A 27,446-nucleotide genomic window follows, 5' to 3' on the forward strand; every position below is an offset into this window, starting at 1 on the left:
AAAGGAATCAGGTATAAAAACCCAACTTGAATGTGTGGACTAAAGTTTAGGCATTGATGACTGCAGGTCACATTATTGGACAGAATTAGAGTCCCCAAGAATCCTCAAATTAAAATAACACTCTTCCAATTGTTTGTTTTAGGATAAATAAGGTAATCTTTAAAAGGGAGTAGGTTTGGACTATGTAGGAATGATAGTTTTACAATATTTTAAATGCTGTAATAAATTGTGTTGGTGTATGACCTTCATTATTTGTCTTAAGCGGAATAGCTTGTTGCTATTGTTGGGATTTGGGAGTCTTACAGCTCAGAGGAAACACCCCAGGATTTCCTTTTCCTCATTCCTGACTGATGAAATGTGCACACATAAAGGTGTCAGCATGTGTCTTTAAAGAACTGCATGATTGAGGTGCAATGTATTGATTTCCTCTTTTAAGAACTTCACTACTCCAGTTTATTGTTGTCAGTGCTTCTAGTGGTGGAAGATGACAATAATATCTACCTAGTGATTCTCTATCTATCTATCTATCTATCTATCTATCTATCTATCTATCTATCTATCTATCTATCTATCTATCTATCTATCTATCTATCTATCTATCTATCTATCTATCTATCTATCTATCTATCTATCTATCTATTATTGCTAAGGATCCATTGTAAGCATAGGCATCTATCTAGCTATCACATTTTAAATTTCGATAAATCCCATTTGTCATTCATTAAGAGTGAAGAATATTTATTTTGTGTTTAATAAAAATATTTACATATGTATTAGCTATATGAGGTAACATGTATATTAAAATATTAGTATTTTTATGAAACTAAAGCCTGACTGGACTCAAGAATATCTGTAGGGGAGGAGGACTGAGGAAGACATACATTATGGGAGCAACGAGGGTGATGGAGGGCATGATGTGTTTCAGTCGACCCCCTGTTGAGAGGATAAATATGCATCCTGAACAAGGCCAGTTTAGCCTCCATAAACCCCAGCATCCACATCTATTGGTACAAAGAACATATCACTCATCAAAACAGGTCCTATTTTTATGTATTTATTTACTAATTGTTTAAGTATAGAGAGATGGCACCTACTTTGCCCATTTGAAAACATGGACTCATTGTTTGCATAAATAACAAATGAAATATAAATAGAGATAGATAAGATTGACAAATTATTGCTAAGGATTCATTTAAGCATCGTATCTCTTTAGTCTTTATGCTGTATCGTACATTGAAGTTCACAGTTCACTGAGCACTGTGTAATGCTCTTTCTACAGTGTGACAGCTGTTGGAGAATCCTAGTACACTGTCAGGTCACATGATTTTATCCCTCTGATCCGCCACCGCCCCCCTCTTCCTCTTACTAATTCTGTGGACTGGAGTGAGAGCTTTAGGGGGAGGAGAGGGAGGAAAGGAGAAATAGTGGGCAGAGCTAGACCAGAGAAAAAGGAGGACAGGATCGGTAGGGACGAAAATAACAAGTGATAGTCCTTTTACAGGAGAGGTGGAATATGTGTTTTTGTTGGTGTAGGGCAGCGTTACATAGACTCGTTAAAGGCAACTCTCCCTATTATCATACAAATACATTCAACAAACTAGTGCTGAGGAGCTGACTCCGTTCTATGTCCTGATGAACACTATGGACCAGGTCAGAACACACACACACACACACACACACACACACACACACACACACACACACACACACACACACACACGAAGAGAGACAGGACATAATTGCATGTTTTCTGTGTTTTAATATGTATTTATATCTGAAATCACCTGAACGGTTCAGCTGTGAGAGTGTCATAGAAGCATCCCCCCTTTGTTACCTTCTCATCTGTTTGGTATTTGTTAAAAATTGAAATCTTTTTCTACATCAACCTGATAACTCGGTTTTTCACAAATATATGCAGAGAACTGTAAATGATTTTAAAAGCTCTTTTGCATTGCTGATTGTGGCAAACTGTTGTCTGTTTTGGTACACACATTTCAGCACAGTGGCCTCACAACAAAAGATTCCATGTTTGAATTTCCTGGGGGCGAGGGGCTTTTTTATTGGGGGAGTTGGCATTTTCTCCCTGTGTCCATGACAGTTCTTTCATGGTGTCTTCCTTCCACAGTCTGGAGACATGCATTTGGGAGATGGGTGACTCGAAATTGACCTTTGGTGTGAATGTGAATCTGAATGCTTGTTTGTCTAAATGTTAACAGCATGATACTGTAAGTAGGCAACTTGTCCAGAGTATACCCCAAAGCAGCTGGGATAGGCTCTCCTGCCCCACAAACATATCAAGGGATAAAGTAGCAGAATATGGATAGATGAATAAGTTGGAAAAAAATCATAAAATCTTGAAGGAATTTGCATGTATTAAATATTTCTGAGTCAATGTTTGCATCATTTAGCAGTTCTCCACAAGCACTAAAAGCCATACAGAGCAAGACTGTGAATACTTTTATTGCTGTTGTTATTTCAGATGAATCGTGAGTTGTAAATGGCATGACCAAAGCTACATATCTCTATTTTCTCTCTTGCGTGATTGAGGACATTTTTTGTAAGTTGGGACAAATTTAAGAAAACATTTGATACTTGATGTTTTCTTGTCATGTTTCTCTTTTGTCCAACATCACAGTTACTCTTCCATTCTAAGAAAATGCTCAATTTATGCATCGCAGATGATTTTAGTGTCCATATTGGTCTTGATATCCATAATTTTAAATAAAGTTATGATTAGTTATGATTAAGTTAAAGTGCTGTCCAAGTGCTTTCCCCCCCTAATGTTTAGGTTAGCTTAGGTTAGGTTAGGTTTGGTTAGGTTAGGTTGGAACTTGCTTGGATCACTTGGATACAAATTCACATGAACTGGATTCATCGATTGACGGAAGTAAAACCAGGTTATTTTACCAGGTCGCCCTCTGTTGGCCAGATCCTAAATGTACATGTTCTCTCATCGCTATAGTGGAGGATTAAATGGCCTAGATTTTTAGCAAAATCCCCTGTTACTGTGGTAAACAGACAGATGGCTGTGTCTCTATCTATCTATCTATCTATCTATCTATCTATCTATCTATCTATCTATCTATCTATCTATCTATCTATCTATCTATCTATCTATCTATCTATCTATCTATCTATCTATCTATCTATCTATCTATCTATCTATCTATCTATCTATCTATCTATCTATCTATCTATCTATCTATCTATCTATCTATCTATCTATCTATCTATCTAACATTGCTACAGATCCATTGTAAGCATAGGATTTTTAACCATTTAGCCAAACCAGCATCACTCATATGATGGAGTGCAAGAAGTAGGCTAGCCATTTAATCAGCCATGAAGCCAGAATTAACAAACAATTAAGTACATTATTTACAACACAGTGTGTTTAATTATTGTACCATTATTGTTTTACTCTACTGGTTAGTCAGTAGCCATTTTCACTAAAGTTCAAGTGCCAAATCAAGTTAAATTATTACAAATATTACAATGTAAAATCATCTAATCTTTTTTCCCTAAACCATCAATCCAAAGATTGCTTTTCGTTATACTCTTAATGTCTTATATCAATCAAAATAAGATAATTTTAAAATCCAAAAATCTGTTTGACATGTTGTATTAAAAAACAATATAAACATGTGTGCGCAATAGTTGTACTTGTGAGGTCACTAAAGTTAGGTTCTGTAACGTCTAAAACTAAAAGTGTTATGCAGTGGTTTCAAACTCTCATCCTGCCTGACTGACTGACACCCTGTTACATAATGTGTGTCCCCCAAGGGTTTGAGTGACTAACATTTGTACTGACACTATCTCTCACTCCAGCGAAACATTCGCACACACAGGATTGTGTATCTGGTTGGGACATTCCTTTGATTTACATTCATTGTAGCGTCTACTTCATACAGCTGACTGCAAATATTTGACAACCTGAGAACAGGTCTGTGGCCTCCATGTTGCCTGCTAGACTTAACAAGGTCAGACTTTTCGAACATATAAAGTTCAAAGAACAAAAACCACCTTTCCCTTCTAGAATTAACTACCGTACTCTTTTCTATTACAGCACTTAGATCAGAACTATAGATCAAAATATAATATAAAACAAATATACTTAAAATATACCAGATATATCAGAACAATAACAACAAATGTTAACAACAGTGCTCCATCTGATACTTTTGATTTAACTGTAAGTAAAGAAATTTAAGACAAAAAAATCAGTATGTCTGGAAAGTGATGCAAAACCACATTGAATCAAAATGGCACTCAACACAGTGTCCTTGCGATTCCAGATGATACCTGTGTGAATGTTCTCAGATGCATTCTTGGATGGTTGTCGCTGTGTAGATTTTTCTGCAATGGAGAGAATTTTTTCATTGATATATTTGATTATTGCTTTCGGTTAGGTTGGTTTTATTTAAAACCAGAAGACATATTTATTCAATTATTATTTAATCAAATTTATGTTGATGGAAAAGTAGTTGAAGTCTTTCCAAAGTCTGAAGATTATTATTGGGAGTAAAGAACCAAAACCAGACAAATTACTCAGTACTCAAAGACTGGTGGGTCTTTGTCTCAGAGAGGTGATTCAATTTTTGAGATTAATGAGAACTCCAGGAGCCATTTGAATGCATCATCTGTCGCTCCATGTCTGATGTGCATATGCTCACCTCATACACTCTATGTGTGACTCGCGCTTCCCATTATTGACCTTTCTGATGATGAGCTGTCACAGTGAGGAAAAGACTCTTCACACTGTATGCAGAAGGAAGAAAAGAAAAGTCATTGTGGAGAAAATGCTGACAGTAATCAATTGAAACTGTTCATTTCTCCAGCTTCTCATTTTAAAACATTACTTCTACAGGTTTTTGTTGCAATATATCGAATAGACAATATACATTTTTATATCTTCCACAGAGGTTATGAAACAGTCTGCATTTTTATGTTTGTCTGCCTATCTTACATTTAGAAAAATAACTGAAAGGTTATGAGTGGAACAGTTATTTTATCTAGGTGTTGTTCTGGATTCCAGGGAGACTTTGGGCAATGAATGGGCTTTTTCATCAAACAACCTACTATGTTATGTGACCTAGTGTTACTATCATAAATATACTATACTACGGTGCAAGTCACAAGATATGGGGGAAATATTGGCTTGGTGAAGGTCTGTGTTCACTGATTGTTTTTTTCTACTTAAGTCAAACGAAGCCAAGACTAGCAATAGTTCTTCTAACCAGCACAGCTTAATTTTACAGTGTTAGGGACTCCCATGAGAAAAAAAATGAGGGGGTAGGTTTTCTTCATCCTGCACTTCGAGAACAAATTTGAAATGTCAAGGATAAAAGTCGAAATAACATGTCAAAACATAAGACTTTCGTATAATTCAAAATAATACATTATAGAACAGTTTGTTTTCCAACACAATGCAAATACCCTATCATACACTAGTACAACAAAGAAGGAGTCACAGTATCGCTCACTAAGAATGGAATGACACAGCACAGGGCATAACAAGGTATGATGCACGCTGAAACTTGTTTAATGGAAACACATACAAGGCTGAATTTTCTCCATGTCAAATCCCCATGACCAAGAGCAATAGAGCGCTGATACTTTTATTTGGTTTCCCTTATCAAAACACAGAAAGAATACTAAATAAAACCATATTGCTTAGTGTAAACATGCATATCAACAAAAAATGTTGCTTCATTGATACAAATAACTTTAAGGATTTTCTAAAGTTATTAAAATTTAACAAGGAAATGAATTTAGACTGCTATAAATGATGAACAATGAAAAATACAGATTCACGTTGTAAAGGAGAAGAGACAATAGAAGATGATGAAGTGCTATGGGATCCTGTTTTCAGAGATGTCACACTATTTTAGTCTCTTTCGTCTTTGCTTTTCTGGAAACCAAAGTGACAGCATGACTTTATGTGCACACGCATAAAGATTCTGTTGACAGTTTCTGAGCGTACTCTTCAATTTGGTGCTTACAAAAAGAGTCATAGGCATACAATGTATGTCATAATTAACACTAAATATCAAACTGATTTTTTTTTAATTGAAAGAGATAGGGATGATGGCCTTTATTTTTTATTTAATGTAAAGGTCTCCATTTTTGGGGGAAAAAAGCCTCCAATCCTGTAACTTTTTGACCTGTCTTGCAGACCAGGAGGCAATGATGGTGACTTCTGAACCTTCATTTAATGTGGCTTTAGTGACTGAAGGTCAAACTTAACGTATTTCAGCTGAATTTGCTTGAGGGTTGTCATGGCTAAAATCTATGTTTTTAAGTCAAAGACAACTGACTCTTTCAAGCGTTTGGATATATTTTTGTATCCATTTTCCTCATTTATCAAGTCCAACTACCTTTTGGGCAGCACCTTGCACAAATATTTTTCATTCCCCATATCACAAAAATCTGTTCAGCGCTGCATGAATTCTGCTGGACTCCATTCAGAGCCAAGAGACACACTGGCTACTTATACACAGATACTCATTGCAATTTAACAAGTCATATGTGTAGATACTTGCCACCACTAATGCGATTATATTAAGGGTATGAGAACATTTGATTAGGTGATTTCAGTTATCATAATGAATTATTGCACAGATACCTACGTGAAAATAAATGCCTTCACCTGGCCAGCATCTTTCAATGAAATGAAAGTTATTTGCATAGTATTTTCCAATCATATTTTTGAAAAAAGTCCTTTGAATATTTAATAAATTCTGCTAGGGTATGTAAACATATGAACCCAACTGTATATTCTCCTTTCTCCAGCTTATTATGCCAATATGTGTACCAGTATGTGATGACTAGGGTGTGTAGTTAGGGAGCGTTGTTAGGGTCAAATGCCTCAGGAGAGACTGTACTCAATATGGTATTGGGGTTATGACGAGGCTTCCCCCTCTGTTTAATTCATTATTATCTTTGTTTACTGGGGAAAAGTCAGTTTATATAAAGTAAAATAATTATGATTTAGTTCAGGGTATAAACCTTAAAGGACTGATGGGGAGCTCCAGTGATGTGTTTTCCAGCAATGGGCTGATAAGTGGGATGTGACTGAGATGGAATGAGCGTGCAAGTCAGAATGACAGCAAATAGACTTGAGAGAGAAAATGAAAATAGAGAGGCTATAAAGACCAAAGCAAAGGCAGAGGATAACAGTTAGTTTCTCTCTGGGATCATAATACCGGATACACTTTCCAATCTCCAAATTGAAGGAATTCACCTTTTAATTTCATGAGATGATCAGCCACCGCAAGAAGGTTGTTTTAACATGAAGACATTTCTACTCTGAGGAAAAGGCATTTACCAAATGGATTACTTGCATTCAATTCTGGATATTATTTATCTAAAAACAGGACAGGCTGAAAGCGAAGACAATGCATCAAATTGAAAAACCAAGTTAAGTTTAAACTGGTAATACATATGTGTGTGTTGGTGGTGTGACAATGTCAAAAAATTGTAGAAAATATTTTGTGTAAATGTGTCAGCATCGTGGAGTAAGGATCTGAAGACTGCAGATCAACATTTAATTCATTACAATCTCAGGATAGCCGGTGTTGCCATGCTGAAGGTGTCAGGCAGTGCACCAACTCCAGCAGGCCATGAATGGAAATTTTATTGTTCTGTTGGAGTGGACTGTAGTGATGCTGAACCTCGGTGTATTTGGATGGCAGTTTTAAGATGCTTGTCCCCTTCTGCTTCACCACAACGGACTCCTATACAACAATGGGACTCCCAGAGGAACATAAAGCACCATAGGTCGACCTTGGTAAGAGGAAAACCAGCATTGCAGAAAATGTTTTATAATTATTCTATATGTATTTAGTGATACCAAAGTAGCATAGGCAAATATCCGTATGGTAGTAATTTTAATTATCATTTCATATGGCACTTATTTTGAGGTGTAAACCTCCAAGTTTTTGTGGATTTTGTAACTGTAAAGTCATTTTGGAAAAATTTCACATTGTCAATCTGGAAATTGGTAATTCTCAAAGGTTTCAAATTTTTTTCATGGACATGTACAAAATGGATAACATAGCAAATGTGACACAACATACAAGAAGTCAAATACACAAAATCCAGTACGTTATTTGTGCAGCTTTTATGAAAACATAAATCAGCTTTTATGAAAACATAAATCACAATATGTGATCCTAACGTTTAAGCATTGCTTGCCTTTATGCCCTCTAGATATCGCCTAATTGTGTTGCTGAATATAGATTAAATAGAGAAAGACAGAGCAGACACAAATATTGTTCAAACTGCAAACTGGGCAAATTGTTATTCAAACTGTATTTTTTGTGCATGGCCCTGTAAGCAGAATGAATGAATCAACCAGCTTGGGAAGACTGGTCTGGTTAATACTGCTATGCTATTTTGATTTCTCAATGCAAATGTTTCCAGTCTCTAGCGAGCCTACAGGCAAATACCACACTGTACAGCACAATATCGCCTGTTGTGTGTTTACTTTCTTATGGTAAAGGTCCAGAGTACTGAAGTTTGTTGTTCATAATGGGGAAGGCAAGGTAGCTTACTTCATATAGCGGATTTCATGCAAAAGGCATTTCAATGTGCTTTATATAGAACAAACATTAAAATAACAAAGCAAGCACAATGTCACAATTAAAATCATTTTGATTTAGGATATGAAAGAGAAATTGAAATAATTTATTTTAAACTAATTAAAAGAACAAAGTGTAATGCGCTTAAAATACTTGAAAACTGGCTTAATCATAGGCACATACAAAGAAAAATCTTTTCAACTTTGATTTAAAGAGATTCATATTTGGTACTGATTTCAGCTATGTGGACATTTTTTCGTTTCTGTGTATGATAAAAGCTAAATCACCATGGATCACCATGTTCTTTTGGAAACTCCCATTGCTATACACTGCTTGTATTCTATTGATATTTAATTAATCTACTGTGGTCGAAAGCCATGTTGCAGTTGGCAGACCGGTAGAAAAATGTTAAAAATCTATTTAAAATCTGACTGGGACTTTAAAGTATTCCAGCTATTTGGAAATGAAAGGATCAGTTTTCCTTGTTCTTTTTGCAATGTAAAACTCAGATATGCTTTTGAGTTGGTAAAAAGCTGTTTTGTTATGTATTTGACACTGGCTGATGGTCAGATGAGTCTGTCAGCACAACAAGGTTTCGGACTATTTTAAGGGACAATGACTCAAGGTATTTATGCTCAGGAGTCCTTTTCTATTTATTTCCAAAGACAATATCCTCATTTCTGTCCATATATGTTGTAGAACATTTTGGTTCATCCAATTGATCCTTCACTAAGACCCGCCCTCGAACTGCCACTGGCCAATCATATGTTGTCAGTCTGTTAGAAGTGATAACAAAGATAGATGGACCTGGCAATCGTTTGCTTGTGGAGCAAAATATGTGTGCGTGACTTGCAAGTCCGATGAGAGTTATCCAGAATGTATGGGTATCTTCCCATTACCAAAACCAAAAACACAACTGGAGATGTTGCATATGGATTAAATAGTGCAGAAGAGCAGTATTAGTTTAATGAAAAGATTAATTAAATGTTAATAATGTTTAAACACAGAGTTAACATTGCAGTCCTTTCTGTCTAGTTCTCTCTGATATTTTCAAACTATTACTCCAAAATTTTGTCATGATTTCCTTTGGAATATCCTTCACAGAAATCACTGAGAAATCCATGGTTACATGCCTGCGGGACTGAAACAGCGAAGAAAGCTTGCCAAAAGCTTGTTAACTTTCATTAAACAGCTGAAAAGAAAATCTACTGGAACCAGGTTATCTCAGAAAAGCGCTAGATACATTTGTGCCATCTGCATTTTGTGATAAAAATAGCATTCTGCAGAATTTGGCCAAGAGACACCATATACACGCTGAATAAAATAGGCACAAGGACTGACCCCTGTGGAACCCCACATGTAGGTTCCATCTACAGATTGGTCTGAGAGAAAGAGAGAGAGAGAGAGAGAAAGACAGAGCAAGAGAGAAATAACTCAAGATTGTGTATTTGAATGTAAGATATAATTAATATTTCATATATAATTTATAATATACCATTGGTAACTTTTAAAATAAGCATTGCATCACTGCAGGTGGTGTATATGCTAATTAAGAGGGTTGTGGGTTTTTATGTCCCTATATATCACATGTATATACATGATATACATGAAATACCTCATATACAAATTATATGTTAATGTGTATACCGGTATATTCAAGCAGTACATTACAAATGTATGGCAGATACAAGAAAAAAACGTCAATACTGTCAATACTGAGCAAAAAAAAAAAAAAAAAAACATGTCACAGACTTTTTCCTCTTTACCAGCCTAAAGAGCAGAAGGATGGAATTGTTTTGACGACTGAAAAGAGGCACCAGCCACTGTCATCAGGAGAAGTGGAGAACCTATTGCGGCCGGCTCCACGAACACTTATTCTTCAGAAGAACTCACAGGACTTTGGTTTTACTTTGCGCCATTTTATTGTCTACCCACCAGGGTCTGATATTCACAGCATCATGGTAAGCTGACTTGTTTCCAATAGTGCCAGTGCATATGAATGAAAAGTAAAAATGTTTAAAAAAGGAAACTGGTGACTGTCTATTCCAGGACAGTCAAGAAAAGATTGAGTTACAAGACATAAAACATTGTATACACTACGTCACACTCACAACACATACATTCATGCACACAGTCTTTACAGGTGTTTATATTTATTTATTTATTTGCCACAGGATAAAGAAAATGGAAACTCAACTCCAAAAAGTACGTTTTTTTAATTTCTGCATCATGTGCTATAAATATTTCTACCTATTTTATAACAAGTTGTACTATTGTTTTTCATATTGTATTTTGCTATTCTAGACATTGCAGTTAATACTGTACTACCTACTACCATTTTTCTTACCAGAATTAGTAGTAATAGGAATGCTTTCTTGATTTCTAGTAAAGAGAATATTTAAATTTTCCATTGTGGATATATTCAAACAGAAAGTCAATACTCTTCCCTGAAGCCAAACGACACCATCTTTGTGAAGAGCGTTAAAGAAAATAGTCCTGCAAAACAAGCTGGGTTGTGTGAAGGTAGGAAAACACACACAAAAACTACACAAAGAAACTAGAAGATATGTAACGAAGAAGAGGCTAAAGTCATCATATACAACTTGCATTGCATTACATTACAGTTATTTAGCAGATGCAATTATACAAAGTGACTTACAAATGAGAGACACAGTCAAGCAACAATGCTGTGTACAATGTTAGGATAGGATTTTCTCTCAATTGCTGCTTTCGCATACTGACAATCATCTCTCTCTCTGTCTCTTTTGTCTGTGTCTAGGTGATAGACTGGTCAAGGTGAATGGACACAATATTCTAGGGAAAACATACTCTCAAGTGATGATGCTCATCCAATGCAGGTGCAAATGCTTCAACATTTATCATTCAGCTTTGTTGTTTTTTTCAACTGCATATATTCAATTTTCATTATCTTTGCAGTGAAAACAATTTGGAGCTCTCTGTTTTGCCTAAAGATTTGGATGATTTGCAGATGGTGAGTATTATCTTGCCTATAATTTCTTAATTTCTCCACTTAGGGCCCAAGCACCAACTGGCAGGATGCCAGGTTTTTTTTGCAGGAATTATTCTATCTCTCTATTTATAGTTCTATTATTCTCCCCCCAGTTAATTGGCTTTTTGAGGTCCTATGAATGATCAAGGAGCTAAATAGAAATGCTTTGAGTTTTTGTTGCACCATTCCTTGGGGCAAAATCTTATAAAAAATCAAAAACTTATCAAAATATTATTATTATCAAAATCTTATAAAAAAAAGCTTAGCCTCAAGGAGGATGTTAATGCCATTTTCAATTCTCGATCTTTAACAAATGCCTCCCACAAGTTTGAACAGATCAGATGTCACTTTTTATTAGAGGGTTTGGTCATGGTGGCATAGTGAATTTAGCTGTTTTGGCATAAATCAGTAATTGGCTGTAACTTGTACACTACTAGTCACACACCTTTTAATGTAATGGTTTTTTTTAATGTTCATGACTATTTACATTGTATGTTGTCAGTAAATGCATCAAAAACTATAACTGAACACGTGGAATTAATCGGTAAACAAAAAGGTGTGAAATAACTCAAAAAATGTTTTACATTTTAGAAAAAAAATTAGGCACCCTTTTCTTTGATCACTGCTTTACGTGCACTTGGCATTCTATCAATGAACTTCAAGAGGTAGTTGGGAAATGGTTTTGCAACAGTATTGGAGGAAACCCCAGAGATGAAGAGCGCTTGTTGGCCTTTTTGCATTTAATCTGCAGTCTATCTGATTCCAAACCATCTAACTTGGGTTTAGGTCAGGGGACTGTGGAGGACAGGTCATCTGACGCATCACTCTCCTTCTAGGTCAAGTAGCTACTACATAGCCAGGAGGCGTTTGCTGTCATTGTCATGTTGAAAAATAAATTATTTAACTAAACGCAAACCGGCTGGGATGGCATGTCGCTGCAGGATGCTGTGGTGGCCATGCTGATTCAGTTTGCCTTCAATTTTGAATAAATGAAGTAATAGTTTCATAGCAGCTATTTGACCAGACAAGCTTGATCCACACGGTCTCCTCACAACATTTGATGGAGAGACGGTACTAGAATAATCAACCCAGACCCTGATGGATTTAAAGCACATTTAAAAAGAGAGTGGTCAAATATCAACAATTCAAGCCTTTTTAAATGAATTGTTTTATTTTAATTGTTTAATTTGTTCTTTTTCAAAAAAAATCTTTAGTTTCATGGTTTTATTTTAATTACCATATTTAAAAAATCAGACAAGAAATGCAGAGAGAAAACTAGGGCATAAAAATATGCACAATCTTTTGTATTTGCAGTTGCAACAAGAAAAAGTTTCTTTGGTCTTTGACCTGTGTCACAATTCTATGTCAAGCTCATTTTGATGTCTCGCTCTCTCTGGTCCACAGAGTTTCTCCACAGATCTCCTTAAATGCAATAAGTCATCTATAGAAGAGACCAAAAACCTGCCTGAGGGCACAACTCAAAGCTACAAAGCCACTAAACCCACCTGCTCTCATTCCATACGAACCCTTCGGAGACCACTGGATAAGTGGCAGTGCTACCAGAACTTAACTAAGCGCCACCTGAATAACTGCCAGCCTCCCATCAATGCTGCAATCTCCGACTGGCCTGGAGGTCTTGGTGACTGTGTTACTGATTTGAGTCCAGATAGCTACTGTGACACCTCATCTTCATCAATGAATGCATTGGACTTCCATTTTTTCAACCACAATGCTGCAATTGCCTCTGCCACCTTGCCTCCTCCGAGAAAGAGCAGTGTACCAGCACACAGATGGCCACAAGCAGATGTTCTTTACCGCAAGACCCCTTCAAACTGGTGCAGCAACCGGGCCAAGCTCAATGAACACACTCCCCCCTACCACTCTATCATATCTTATGACCATCTTGGACCTGCACTCAGACCAGCACATTCATTTGACCCATCCACAGGCTCTGTAGAGTATCACAAGAGAAACTCTCTCTTATATCACCACCAGGCAGCTGCTACCTCTAATAGCCCCCACTGGCTTCAGGGACAGGATGCTGTGCCAGCATCAGTGAGTCAGTCGTGGTCAAAGAGCCTGGTGAAAGCCTATGATGAGTACAACCACAACTACAAATGTTCAGTGAAATCTCGATCCAAAGCCTCTGTTCCGATTTTACCATATTACAAACAATCATCAATGGCGTCAAAAAAAATCCTCCCACCTTCCTATTTTCCCATAACATCAGCCACAGCTCAGTCTACAGGCCAAAAATCAGGTCAAATAGCTGAACCTCAAACAAGGAGAGCAAAAGAAAAACCTGACAGTGATGAAAGCTGCAACCCCTTCTCTATTGAATGTCACGTTATGGAGCATGCTCAGTCTTTCGAAAAGGCCAACCACAGTGGTCCCCTTCAACACTGGCACCCTGCAGATCGTGAGATCACATCTCACCTTTCCCCTGGACATTCACTGCCAGAAGAGGACAAGGCACTCATCTCCCTGAGGACTAAATCTACTTCGAGATGCCAAAATGCAATTGAGACCCTTCAGCAGCCCCCCAACAGCACATCTTTACATTCACCCAAGCCCCACATAATAGGGCCAGCATCTGAATTTTCTGAAGCCAGTACCTCTTCTAAGACAAATAGTAGTTTGGCTCAGCATGCGTTCAACTTGGTGTCCTCTATTCCCTTAATAGGTTAGTATTTTTTTCCTTTTTGTCAGCCAAAAGTTATAACACTTAAACCCTTCAATCAACCCTTTGTAGGAGACCAACTTCACACTAATTTCAGGCATGCAGTGTGGTTTTAGATCTAATTTTTATGGAATTTTGATTTCAACATTTTAGAATTTTAGTCACGTTTTAATATGTTAGAAGTTGTATCAACGATTCTGAGCAAAAACATTTTCAGATTTAACCATGTATTTATTTTCGTAAAAAAAATTTAACATGTACATTTATATGTTATTTTCTCCTCGTATTCACATTCCTACACTATCCAAGTGAAGCCAAGGCTGCTCGGGGTGGAATTTTGCTAGTTTAGGGCTAATCTTTGGCTTTTTGACATCAGTGTGGGCTGTTTTTTGCAGAGCCAGCACACCTTGGCCCCTCTCAGGAGAAGGTCCATCTTAAGGGCAGATCAACGTGACAAAACAACTACCGTATTTTCTGGACTATATGTCGCTCCGGAGTTTAAGTTGCACTAGCCAAAAAATGCATAATAAAGAAGAAAAATAGATATATAAGACGCACTGGACAATAAGTCTCATTTTGGGGGAAAATCTATTTGATAAAATCCGAGACCAAGAACATACATTTAATCTTGAAAGGCAATTAGCAATCCATTAGCATGGATTAGCAATAGCATTACGGTATGCTAACGTAACAAATTCAGCTACATGACCCACAACGAACTGAGTACGTGTCTGCTTTGTTAACGTAACATATTAACAGTTATTCAGATAACTATAGCATAAAGAACAGCCGAGCAAGTTTACCAAACAATCAAGTCTAACTCCATAGACAAAGCACCGCTTCTGCATCGCTAAAGGAACTCGTTCCTCAGGTACACACGCCTAGAGCGCCCTCTTTTGGTTGTCAGTGTGAAAATAACGAACATGTGAAATTCCGTAATAATGTATTTATTTAAGTCGCTCCAGAGTACAAGTCGCACCCCCTGACAAACTATGATAAAAGTGCGACTTATAGTCCGGAAAATACGGTAACTGCAAATTGGTCAAAAATAAAAGCAAATTGGCATGGCATGGTCTGGCCCAGCATGGAAAAAAGGGCTAGTAGAAAAGAGGCATTAAGAAACTGCACTGGTCCCTCCTTGAACACTCCTTGAAGTGTCACACCCTCATGTAACAAACACAAAATTGGGCCTCAATCAGAATGGTTATGTATTTATTTATTACAATGGCTATTATATATTTACAGGCAAAAACTGCATTCTATTACCCAGCTAACTGACCCCTTGGCACACAACAACTACCGCACACTGTCTGTCAGCTAAACTGCTCATGCCCATTTTTTATGTATGTGTACGTTAGTGAGATTTGCTGAAAGGGTGCAGGAGAAATAACGAGTTAAAAATTATCGTCTTTTTTAGTTTCTAAATATTCTTCCTGTGGAATTTAACACAGGGGAGAAGTGAGCAGTTGTGGCACAGCAGCTGCTGCCTAAAATTCATGGGGTCTCAAGGAGTCTCCAAAGACACCGTTGGCCAATTATATGACATTCATGAAAATATGCATTTTTCATGACATAGGATATTAAAGGGATAAATCAGTGGAAGGTGGATTTACACACACATACACACACACACACACACACACACACACTTCCTTGCCCTCCTGGGCGGTGCCTCCTTCCTTCAGACTCGGGTCCTCTACCAGAGGCCTGGGAGTCTGTGGGTTCTGCGCAGGATCTTAGCTGTTCCTAGGACTGCGCTCTTCTGGACAGACATCTCTGATATGGTTCCTGGTATCTGTTGGAGCCATCTACTCAGGTTGGGTGTTACTGCCCCTAGTGTCCCAATCACTACTGGAACCACTGTAGCCTTCATGCCCCACATTCTTTCCATCTCCTCCTTCAGCTCTTTGTACTTCTCCAGCTTCTCGTGTTCCTTCTTCCTGATGTTGCTATCACTTTAGATTGCTACATCTATCACCACTTTCTTCCGGTGTTTATCCACCACCATTATGTCAGGCTGGTTGGCCACCACCATCTTGTCAGTCTGGATCTGGAAGTCCCACAGGATCTTGGCCTGCTTGTTCTCCAGCACTTCCGGGGGTGTCTCCCACCTTGACCCTGGGACCTCCAGTCCATACTCAGTGCAGATGTTCCTGTACACTATGCCAGCCACCTGGTTATGCCGCTCCATGTATGCCTTGCCTGCCAGCATCTTGCACCCTGCTGTGATGTGCTGGACTGTCTCAGGGGCATCTCCACGCAATCTGCACCTGGGGTTTGGTCTAGTATGGTAGACCCTGGCCTCTATTGCTCTGGTGCTCAGGGCCTGTTCTTGTGCAGCCATGAGTAGTGCCTCTGTGCTGTCTTTCAGTCTGGCCTTTGTCAGCAACTGGTAAATAATTAATTAATTTAATTAAATAATTAAATAATAGACAGGAGAACTTTGCAGAAAAGGCCTTAAATCATTTTTAATTCATTCCAATCATACCAGCCACCATAAAACATTCAGAAATAATTGATCATGAAAAAGTAGACAATTTAGACCATGAATTGTTATGCCCATGTAGGTTCTCATTCTTCCAGGACACGTACTGTTAATGCAAAGGTCTAGCAAAGAGTCAACTGGATTTTGGATGATGGACAAAATGTTTTCCACTTGCTATTAGCAGTCCAGATCACTGTTCTCAAGACCTTTATAGAGGAACAAGAATCAATATTATAACATTATAGGTCAGTGGTTATTAATTGCCTTTAGTGATGGTCTCTATGTTATGGTTTCCCCGAAAAATAGACTGCTGAAGAACCAAATATAATACAAGATTTGCCCTGCTTCTGCAGTTTTAACTTTGTATTTGGATTGTGTTCATATTTCTCTGTTCAAGTGTACCTCTGCCGATTTTTAGGCCACATTAAAGACCGCCGCTCTTCATATATGCTGGCTATCAACACAAGGAGGTCCAAGTCCTTCGAAGAGGGTCTCAACACTGTGAGAGAAGATAGTCACAATTTCTTGTAAGTGCAAAACTAAAGAAATAGATAATGTGACAACTAAAAACATTTAGAGGTATAACAAGCCACACATATTACGATATAAAGAAAATCACAAGTTAGAGCACAGCACAGTGCAGAATTGATCAGGACATGTCCTTGTCTTCTGGCATTCTAATTGACACTTAGCCTGATACTCTGATAGGAGCCATGAGATGTGCTTACATTCTGGATTCTCATGTGCCTCCAGTAGAGATTGGCAAGGCATTGTGTCCCATTTGTGTCCATTTCTTGGTAGTGTCCACACTTTGCGCCAGGTTAAGACACTGTCTTTGATATGCATCATTGGAGTCAGCACAACCCTTATCTTATGGTAGAATTTTTTTTCTTGTCCAGAGCACTGAATGGTGCGTGGTCCTGAATTTTTTCTCTAATTTAAAGGTCCCATACAGACTTGGCTGAGGACGCCTATATTCTATTTCTTTTTTATTATTCTCCCCCTAAATTAAGCCTTAATTTACCCTCCCTTTCTGAGGGCCTGAATGTGCTCAAAATTAGGTCCCAGGCATGGCCCACATACAGCAGGGTCCCCCAGATATGGTTTTAGCACCTATACCTGCATGAAAATCAGTCTGTTTATGCAACCTGCCAAGAGTCTGCTAGAGCCATGCTTAACATCTAACAGTAATTCAACAATTTTTAGTTGAATGTGTGATTTTGGCACGTTTTTTCAGGGCTCTTGCTTTAGCCAACTCCTCCTAGAGATTTAATTGCTTTGTTTTCATGTTTGAACCCCTTAATCAGTAGACAATGCTAAATTGCGGAGCTATGAAGTTTCATCAGCAGCTGTGGCCATGGCAGAGTTACGTGGTTAAGCCAGAAAATATTAAGTGGCTGTAACTCAGATATACAGTGATCAATCAGGTCCAGTGGTCACATATTTAATTGTGGTCTCAGTCTAAACAAATATATATTGCGATTTGTATTACGGAAAGAGCACCAACTGCCGTTTGATTTGTGTTCATATTTGGACTGCACCAAGTTGTCGTGGTAAATTACAAAGTTTTTTAGTTTTCTTCACACAGTACGGCCATAGCATGATTCACTTTTTGCCCTAAAAAAGGAATCTGATGTTACTAACAAGATTCAAACTGTCAGTATCTTTATTTATGACAAAGGCAGTTTCTTTATGTTATATAATTATATAATTTGTGTTCTATAGCAAGCTACCAAAAAGGGTGAAGAGCTTTTTCACCTATGGGGTAAGTTATTATTCTTTACCACATGTTCCATTGTATAAAGTTTACTTCACTTTTGTAATCCAAGTAAATGCATTGTATGTACTTTCAATGTGTCGCAGTATGCGGCGAGCCTGCAGCCCCAGGTGGAAGCCTGGTCCAAACGCCACTCAACTTCTGACCTGAGAACAGTAACCTTCAGTGATGTTTGCAAACAGGGCTGGCTGCACTACAAACAGGTTCACACAGAAAAAAGAAAGGTACATATCTGAAACGCACACTCATGAAAATGTGTCACCTCAAAATCATGCTGATCAACTAGCTGATCCTTTACTTTGGCACCATAAAACACCATAGCTCAATTGTCAGTGGTAAATTTAATGACCAGTAACTAAATTACAATTCATATTCCTTTTTTTAGACAGTGACTCAGTTTGTAATCATTCCTCTCTTCATAATTGACTAAATGTACAATTTGGATTCACAACAACATATGCATTTATATGGTTAAAAAGGAATGGCAACAGTACTTTAGGTCCTCAGATAACCAGCAGTCATAAAGAGGACATTTTAGCCTTGAAAAGAAGGCTAGAGTCAAAGGTTAAGGCGACATGTTAGCTTTAATCTCTTTTTTTTCTAGATGGTCTAATAAGTCCTTCAAGCAGCCTCAAATACATTTATTTGCTCATTTCTGTTGTGGTGACGTGAGCTTCTTTATTTCCGGAATGCTATAGTTCCTTTATACAATAGATGAGCTGTGTTCTAAAGTCCAAATACCGGTAATTCAGTTTTACACTGTTCTGTTCAAGTAACATCATTCCAGAAATCCTGATCTTTGTCTATATTCTGTCAGGCAAATGTCAGTCTCTCCTTCAAACCAATGTTTCATCCTCTTATCCTCCTCCACACGTCCCATAAAAGATAAACTTTTAATGTAAAATCACACATGTAAAATCACACACTTTCACATTACAGTCGCATTACAGTCGCATTACATTCGCATTACAGTCTTGTCAATCTCGCTTGGGGTGAATTTGTTTGGACAGTCAGATTTGGGAGTATGGGCAGGTGTCCTCCACATTTTCTTTTTCTCATTTACTTTAATCTCTACCGTTTGAAGAGTCAAAAGTCTGTGAAAAAAAATCTAACTAACAGCTAAAGTGAGTTGGATTTTTGAAGACAACATGGCAAACCAACACAACTGCACTGAAGGTGACTGTGGTAATTTTTTAAATGATTAAGCATTATGGTATGTCTGTAGGTTATAAGACATACTTGATTATGACTCTTCTAATTCATTTACTTATTTGATGCTGAACTCTTTGCATTGTAAAATCTGAAATTTAAATTAAAAAGTCTCTCCTCTGTTCATCCTTATTGTAGAAAGCAGGTGGTAGCATGCGACCTTGGAAGCGTGTCTTCTCTGTGCTTCGTGCCCATTCACTCTTCCTCTACAAAGACAAAAGAGAGGCTGTACTTCATGAAGCAGGGTCAGGCACCAGACTAGAAGACAATCCTCCAATCAGCGTCCATGGGTGCCTGATTGACATTGCATACAGTGACACCAAAAGGAAACACACCCTGCGGCTGACCACACAAGACTTATGTGAATACCTGTTACAGGCAGAGGACCAGGATGACATGATGGCCTGGATCCAAATGATCCGGGAGAACAGCAAGACTGACAACGAGGTACAGTAAGACCTGAAGCTACTATATATTATATTAGAACTCTATTATACTAAGAATTACAGTGATGTTTTTGACCTGAAATCTTTGTTCACTGCAGGAGATCAGTTATTCTCTGTCACTGATCAACAAAAAGCTGAACGACAACAGAAAACACAGGTGAGTTTGTATTTAAGCAAGCATTTAATTAATCATACATATTAAAATGATTGGAATTTATATAAATATTATCTCTGACTGAATTTCTTCATAATATAAAAGACATTTAAAAGCTGTTATTTTCAAGGGTTTAGTCATACTTTTGTTTAGGTTATTCTATTTAAAAGGAATTGTAATCAGTAGACCAGAATAATAGGCATACGTGCATGCACAAATGTGTAATTTATTAAGTAATAATCCAAAAAATGGCATAAAACAAAAATCTAATAAATATCTTACCATTAAAACATTAATGAAGTAGTTTATTGTGATGAAATATGTCATTAAATTTAAGTTGCTGTTTAATTGCTTGAGTCTGCCATGCTGTGGATTTATTGAAAACAGATATACACATAGTCATCTAATTTAAGTGTTTACTTAACACAAGCAATTTCTAACACAGTAAATTATATGATGGGTGAAGCAGGCTCATAGATTAAGAGAGTCTAAAAGCAAGATTGGTTTCTATGATCACAGTTTATCAACTAGATAGTGTATTTTAAAACCAACATTTACACTTATTACATTCCAGGAACATACATCCATGATCTTCTGATGTGCTAAAAGTTTAAATTCACAACTGAATAATACAAAACATGTACCAATATGTGTTTTTATTCAATGTGTGCAGTCTGACAGCTGGTAAACCAGTCTCATCCACCAGGACGTATCATATGATGCTTCCTTTCCTCCTGACCAAGACTGACATTTGCTCTATGAACCAAGTCTCTGGAACAGGTATGTTAGCGTATTTTAGCAAAAGTGTTTACTTACTGCATTTGCACCTGCTTCTATCTGTATGTCCTATATTTCTTTGTCTTTTTACTACTACTACTACTAATAATAATAATAATAAGAAGAAGAAGAAGAATAAAGTAAACATGTTGTGTGTAAGAAAAAGAGGAGACCTGAACATGTACTTGTGTACATTTTGATGAGATCTGGTGAAACTTTGTTAGGATATTGGCAAGTTACCTGCAGAGAGTCCTTTTAGTGCTCAATTGAATAGGCCTGCTAATGGGAGAAAAAGGTGGACTTCTTGCCACAAAAATGCCGTCTTTTGGGGCTTTACTACACAAACTGTGATTTGTGTGATAACAATAATTTTTTTCCTACATAATGTTGTATTTTTTTATGTGTCTGGGACATTCTGAATTGAAGTTATAGCAATATATTTAGCCAAACCTTGAAGTGTTTTTTATACCACTCTATTGTAGATGTGACTTCAGGGGTCAAAATGAGGGGTCAAATGACAGCACTGTTGATGCAGAACTGTCAATCTCCTGATACACCCTTCCCTCAGTTGTGAGGAAGATCCCCCCCCTTGGAGCAGTAACTCACCTCCAACCAAGAAGGGGGAATCAACCCTTTTCTGTCCGATGCCCATGGTTTCAGATTTGATAGATGTGATATGATGTATAACATTGAGCATTGACTGTTATTCATAAAAAAATGTTTTTACACCATGCATTTTCTGTGTAAATAAATAAAAAAAAATGTGTGTATTTGTAGCAGATGACAACAAGGCACTTTGGGGTATCAGTGCCATCAGGAAAACCAAGAAACCTAGTGGTCCAAAGGTGTTTGGCATTCGTCTGGAGGACTGTCAACCTGCTGTTAATCATAAAGTAATTCTATATATTAAAATATGGAAATCAATCAATCTATCTATCTATCTATCTATCTATCTATCTATCTATCTATCTATCTATCTATCTATCTATCTATCTATCTATCTATCTATCTATCTATCTATCTATCTATCTATCTATCTATCTATCTATCTATCTATCTCAGTTTCAAGAGTTAACTGCCTTATCTTCATGTTCTTCTGTCCCCCAACCCTCACTTTTCTTCTCATCTACTGTCACTGCCCATCTCCTTACCTTTGTGCCTCTGCCCAAAGTTTGTTCCACTAATTGTGGAGATCTGTTGTGGCATGGTTGAGGCCTCAGGTTTGGAATGCACAGGGATTTACAGGGTACCAGGTAATAATGCCATGGTGTCCAACCTGCAGGATTATCTTAACCAGGGCTTGGACATTAATTCTGCTGCAGAGGTTTGTGGAAATTAGTAGTGGAAAATTAAATTCTCTCAAAAACATGATATCAGTTATTTACAGGAGATGGGTGGAATGATAAACTATCATACTGTCTCCACAGAGATGGCAGGACCTAAACGTCATCAGCAGTGTGCTGAAATCCTTTTTCAGGAAATTGCCTGAACCACTGTTCACAGATGGTCAGATTTTTTTCCTTTATTGTCAGTTTGTCCCTGTTGTGATAATGATGTTAATGTTTTGTACCTATGTCCTGTTCACAGATAAATACAGAGATTTTATTGATGCCAACCGGATAGAAGATGCAGATAATAGGCTGAAGACCTTGAACAAACTGGTAAACCATAAGATAATAGATTAAACTAATGCTTACACCCAGAACATATACTGGAAACATGTCATGATCTGATCAAGACAGCGCATCAGCTTCACAGAATTCTAGAGAGTTTGTATGTTTGTATGTATGTATGGTAATGTGATAGTGTAAGCTTTGTGTTGTGGGATGTGTCCTTTTGCCTCGATATTGCTTTTCACTTGCTGATATCCATCAACATTTGTAGAATTATTTTCGCACAAATTTGCAGCTGTCAGTAATTGCATCTCTTTAATGAAGTTCTGCAATTGCCTGGATTTGTAGGAAATACATAGTATAAAAGGCCTAATTACAGTTGTTGCAGTCTGCTCTGCACAAAAACTGCTGTAATTAAACCTTTCTACGGTTGGGTGGTTGGATGGACAGATGGACGGACAGACAGAAGGACAGACAGACAGCTAAATAGATAAGATTGTTTGGCATGCTATTAAGTAAAGTTTCAAACAGGGCATGGCAGGGGAAGCTGGGTGTGTTTTTTTTTATTATTATTTATTTATTTATTTTTACAATGGATGATGTTGGTAATACTTTTGAGGGTCCTTCAATTTACTGAGAAATATGATTTAGAAGTCGAAAAGCCTTTATTATGTCCTGCCTACATATACCACCATGAATAACACATTCTATATTCTGCCCCAGTTTGACTTTTTGAACATTCTAATTACCATTTTTGCATGGTCTTTATCAGATCCAGGGTCTTCCAGATCACTATTATCATACACTCAAGTTCTTAGTGGGCCATTTGAAGAGAGTGGCAGAGCACTCTGAAAAGAATAAGGTAACCTAACTCCTCTTTATGTGGCCTTTTGGTCATTGATAATGAAACAAAATATAAATGTTACTTTTTTTCAGATGGAGCCCAGAAACCTGGCTCTGGTGTTTGGTCCCACTCTAGTGAGGACATCAGAGGACAAAATGATTGATATGGTCACCCATATGCCCGACCGCTATAAAATAGTGGAAACACTTATCTTGCATGTGAGAAGCCGATGATCTGTAAATCTGTATTTTCTGTGTATTAAGTTTGCATTAATTTTTTTTTTTTTTTTCTAATCAGCATGACTGGTTCTTCACTAACCAATGTTTAGATAACAAATACAAGGTAAGTTCAACATACAAAAATTAAAAATTGATGTTTTGATATGATTTGTACATTATCAGTATCTGGATGTTTGTGTTGTTTTAATCTGCTTAGGCTCCTGAGGACAAGCAAGGCATGCTGCCTGTGCCTAACATTGATCACTTGTTGTCTAATATTGGTAGACCTGGGATGCCTACAGAGGGATGGGGTAAGTAATAATCGTTACTTGGTTAAATTCAAGGTACCATGCAACTCACAATACTAACTGTAATATAGATATTTATTTAAATGTATCAATAGATAAATACAGGACTAGAGAAAGGACACTCTATGAACAGGTATTTGTATTCTTAACCTGCAATTCATCCGATCTGATTATATACCCCATGAAACAGCTCACTTCGATGAATCTAGTAGTTATATTTTATTCACATTGGTCTCAATTGCATAGTGGTTTGGTTGGTTGTGCCTCTCCCTGTAAGTTGCTTTGGCCAAAAGTGTCTGCTAAATAACAAATGTTAATGTAAAATGTTGTAGTCCTTCCTCTTGTACGTTCTGTATTTTTCTACAGTCTGTGTCTAGCTACAATCACTACTTTGGTAGACCAGGTCCTCCTACTTTGTTCTTGGTGTTGCCAATTATTTTGAGAAAGCAGAAATTTATGTTTAAAGAAAGAATCACAATAGATGTTATTTTCTGAGGCTGATAGGCAAAATATGATTCTAATTATAACAGGGTTTTTATTCATGTTATTTCTTTCATATAGGTTCAACCAGCAGTCACTCGCTTAAGGCAATGGTAAGACACAATCTGGTCTACTTATGGAAACTGAATGTGAAAACGGCATCACATATTTAGCTAAATGAGACAACTAATTTCACCACATTTAGCTTAATGTGACAAAGTCTAAAAGTAAATGTGAAATGTAAATACAAATATCACACATGAATATAAATGTTAAATGTAAATGTTTAGAGCAGACAGCCCCCGTCCTTTTTACCTTAGTTATGGCAACATCTATTTGTGCTAACATTACCCTAGAAAAATTATTCTTGAAAGGTTTTATTCTATGTTTTAATCAATATTTTAGGGGGTGCATATTTGAAGGTCTGCCCTATCAAATAATGTTTCGAGCAACATGGTGTATGCAATCTATTATTCAACTATCCGATCTTCTTTTCAAGAAAAAAAAAGGCAATATCCAACCTTATCCAATGTAGGCTACATATTAACCATGCATGTGTGTGATGAACCATTTGAGATTCATGGAGCAAATATTTATAGTCATGAAAGTGTCAATGTACTGCTTGTGTGCAGAACAGAGTAGCACTTTTGATAGGTAGCAGAAATAGACAGGACTGGAGGTGACAGCCATGTTGTCCACTGATCAGTTGTGTTTGAGGCTGTGCACACTGTCTGAGGTCTTTGAGATAGGATGTGAAGCTTTACATTTAAGATTTACTTTTTTAACATTTTTTAACATTTAGATTTATAAAATATTTAGATTTACATTAGACTTGTAATTTTAGATTTTGTCTCATTTAGCTAAATGTGAGAAAAATAGTTGTGACCTTTTTTATTTTTATCACTCCATACCTATTTGATTGAATTGTACAAGGTTCTGGAATGTGAAATATCTAAATGACTAAAGTCTGATATGTTCAGCTTCCTTAACCTTCACAGTAAGAACTGATTGCTGTTTTCTTCTGGCTCAAGTTTATTGACTGAGTCTGCTGACTGTGATCTGCATTGAAGTTGACTGTAAATATGTCAATATCAAAACCAGCAACAAAAATTAATGTGATGAAAAACAGGACACAAAGATAAATATAAAAAAAATAACTTAAGGCTAAGGACAGCCACAGAAACACAGTACTGAGAAATTAAAGAAAATTGTAATTCATGTTTGGGTCATGCCATGAGACTGAGGTCCCCTACCTAAAAACCTTACCCAAAATTTATGGTCTTTCCCCATTGTAAAATGCACACCTTGACCAGAAAATGCTACACTGTCACTTTTCATTTCTGCCCCAATAGGTTCCGAGACTCTACCATGATTCGAAGACACAACAGTCAACCTAATACCAGTCAGCTACGGTTTTTGAGGGTAAGATGAGTGGTGGGTGGACCAGACCCATACCCATGAATCTGGACCTGGAGATAGATCAAGGAGATAATCAAACTAAACTGAAGGATCACCAAGGCAACATCGATGTGTTGAGGGTTCTCCTAGGGCACTGGTGGCATATAGGTAGAAAGATCATATGGATCTCCTAAATATTGTTGAGGAAGTCCCTTCAATGGATAAACTGCAGATCATCATGTGTGTTTCCATTGCAATTCAACCTTTATTCAGCTTAATTTATATTAAATCTGTTATTATCAAGATAATGGCCGTACCACAAAGTCATTGTTGTTATTAACAATGACCAACCTAGTATCAATACCCCAAAATGACAAAGTGAAAGCAAAATAATAACACATGCATTAAAGAAAAAAAGTATTAGTATTGATGATTATGTTTTAATCTAAATTAATATGTGGGGGCTTATGTGAAAACAGCCAGAGGGTCTGCAAGCTTTCTGACTTTCTGCATTTTTCATGTTTGAAATCAGTCTCCATTTAAATTAACAGCTTTATAGAAAGGCCCAGACAAAGGGTAATGACAGCTATCAGAATTAGGAACTGACCAAGGTCTTTAAAGATTCTATTAATTGATACATAATTGCACCCAATAGCCATCCATCTATCAATGCTTAAACTGCTAAATTCTACCTATGCTTAATTACAATCATAGCTCAACAACAGCCCAACTGAAGGTATTTAAATTGTGAATGCTCCAGTATAAAACCTAATGACCTAGTATGTTCATTGTGTGTATAATCATATATTGAGTTTGAGATTGTTGCACTTTTAATTTTTTCAAATGCTTTCAAAGTAAAAATGTTTCAGGAAAAAAAACATACATCATTAAAGGAGCATTTTAAGATGGGCCTTTGGTCATGAAATAAATGAATGAAGTGAGTAGCTTGAAGGTGTTAAGGTGATATTTGGGATATCCCAGAAAATAATTGCTTTTGAAAAATGTTGTTCAAATTGTCATGTGTTAAAAATGAAAATTAGGTTCATAGAGTTTGAGAACAGTGACATTTTACAAGTACATTTAATTAAAACATTTTAGTAATAGTAGACAGCAGATGAACCCCTAAAGGTTTAAGTGATTTAAGTATATATATATATATACTTCATATATATATATATACACACACACACACACACACACACACACGTACATACATACATACATACATACATACATACATACATACATACATACATACATACATACATACATACATACATACTTCATATATATATATATACATACACACACACACATACATATATATACATACATACACATATATACATACATACACACACATATATACATATACATATACACACACACACACACACACACACACATATATATATAAACACAGGCACACAATACCAGCCTTTTGTGGTTTTCTTTGTGTTACGCT

At 36.9% G+C, this 27,446-nt stretch overlaps 1 protein-coding gene across 2 annotated transcripts; it reads left to right on the forward strand.

Moving 5' to 3' along the window:
- Window positions 1-1,424: 1,424 nt before the first annotated feature.
- LOC105418495 (rho GTPase-activating protein 23-like) lies at window positions 1,425-27,236 on the forward strand. 2 transcript variants are annotated; one of them, XM_011618036.2, is made up of 23 exons: window positions 1,425-1,650; window positions 10,352-10,543; window positions 10,757-10,787; window positions 11,013-11,105; window positions 11,362-11,440; window positions 11,520-11,574; window positions 12,997-14,275; window positions 17,176-17,284; window positions 18,483-18,522; window positions 18,621-18,758; window positions 19,882-20,190; window positions 20,288-20,346; window positions 21,017-21,123; window positions 21,898-22,013; window positions 22,292-22,444; window positions 22,548-22,626; window positions 22,708-22,781; window positions 23,506-23,595; window positions 23,670-23,795; window positions 23,875-23,919; window positions 24,013-24,106; window positions 24,665-24,696; window positions 25,936-27,236. In XM_011618036.2, exons 1-23 carry the CDS (start codon window positions 1,633-1,635, stop codon window positions 25,978-25,980), a joined length of 3,363 nt encoding a protein of 1,120 aa, XP_011616338.2. In that variant the 5' UTR covers window positions 1,425-1,632; the 3' UTR covers window positions 25,981-27,236. The 2 variants fall into 2 exon arrangements, with proteins under 2 accessions (XP_011616338.2, XP_029704812.1); XM_029848952.1 differs by having other exon boundaries at window positions 21,901-22,013.
- The last annotated feature ends 210 nt before the right edge of the window (window positions 27,237-27,446 follow it).

Source organism: Takifugu rubripes, chromosome 1 (assembly GCF_901000725.2).
Source record: "Takifugu rubripes chromosome 1, fTakRub1.2, whole genome shotgun sequence".
NCBI classification, from domain to species: Eukaryota; Metazoa; Chordata; class Actinopteri; order Tetraodontiformes; family Tetraodontidae; genus Takifugu; species Takifugu rubripes.

Bases quoted from the DNA above. Each gene is read 5' to 3' on its own strand.
- LOC105418495 (XM_011618036.2), top strand. The intron at 11,106-11,361 runs GTAGGAAAACAC...GTCTGTGTCTAG, and splicing joins ACAAGCTGGGTTGTGTGAAG to GTGATAGACTGGTCAAGGTG. The intron at 18,523-18,620 runs GTAAGTTATTAT...AATGTGTCGCAG, and splicing joins AGAGCTTTTTCACCTATGGG to TATGCGGCGAGCCTGCAGCC.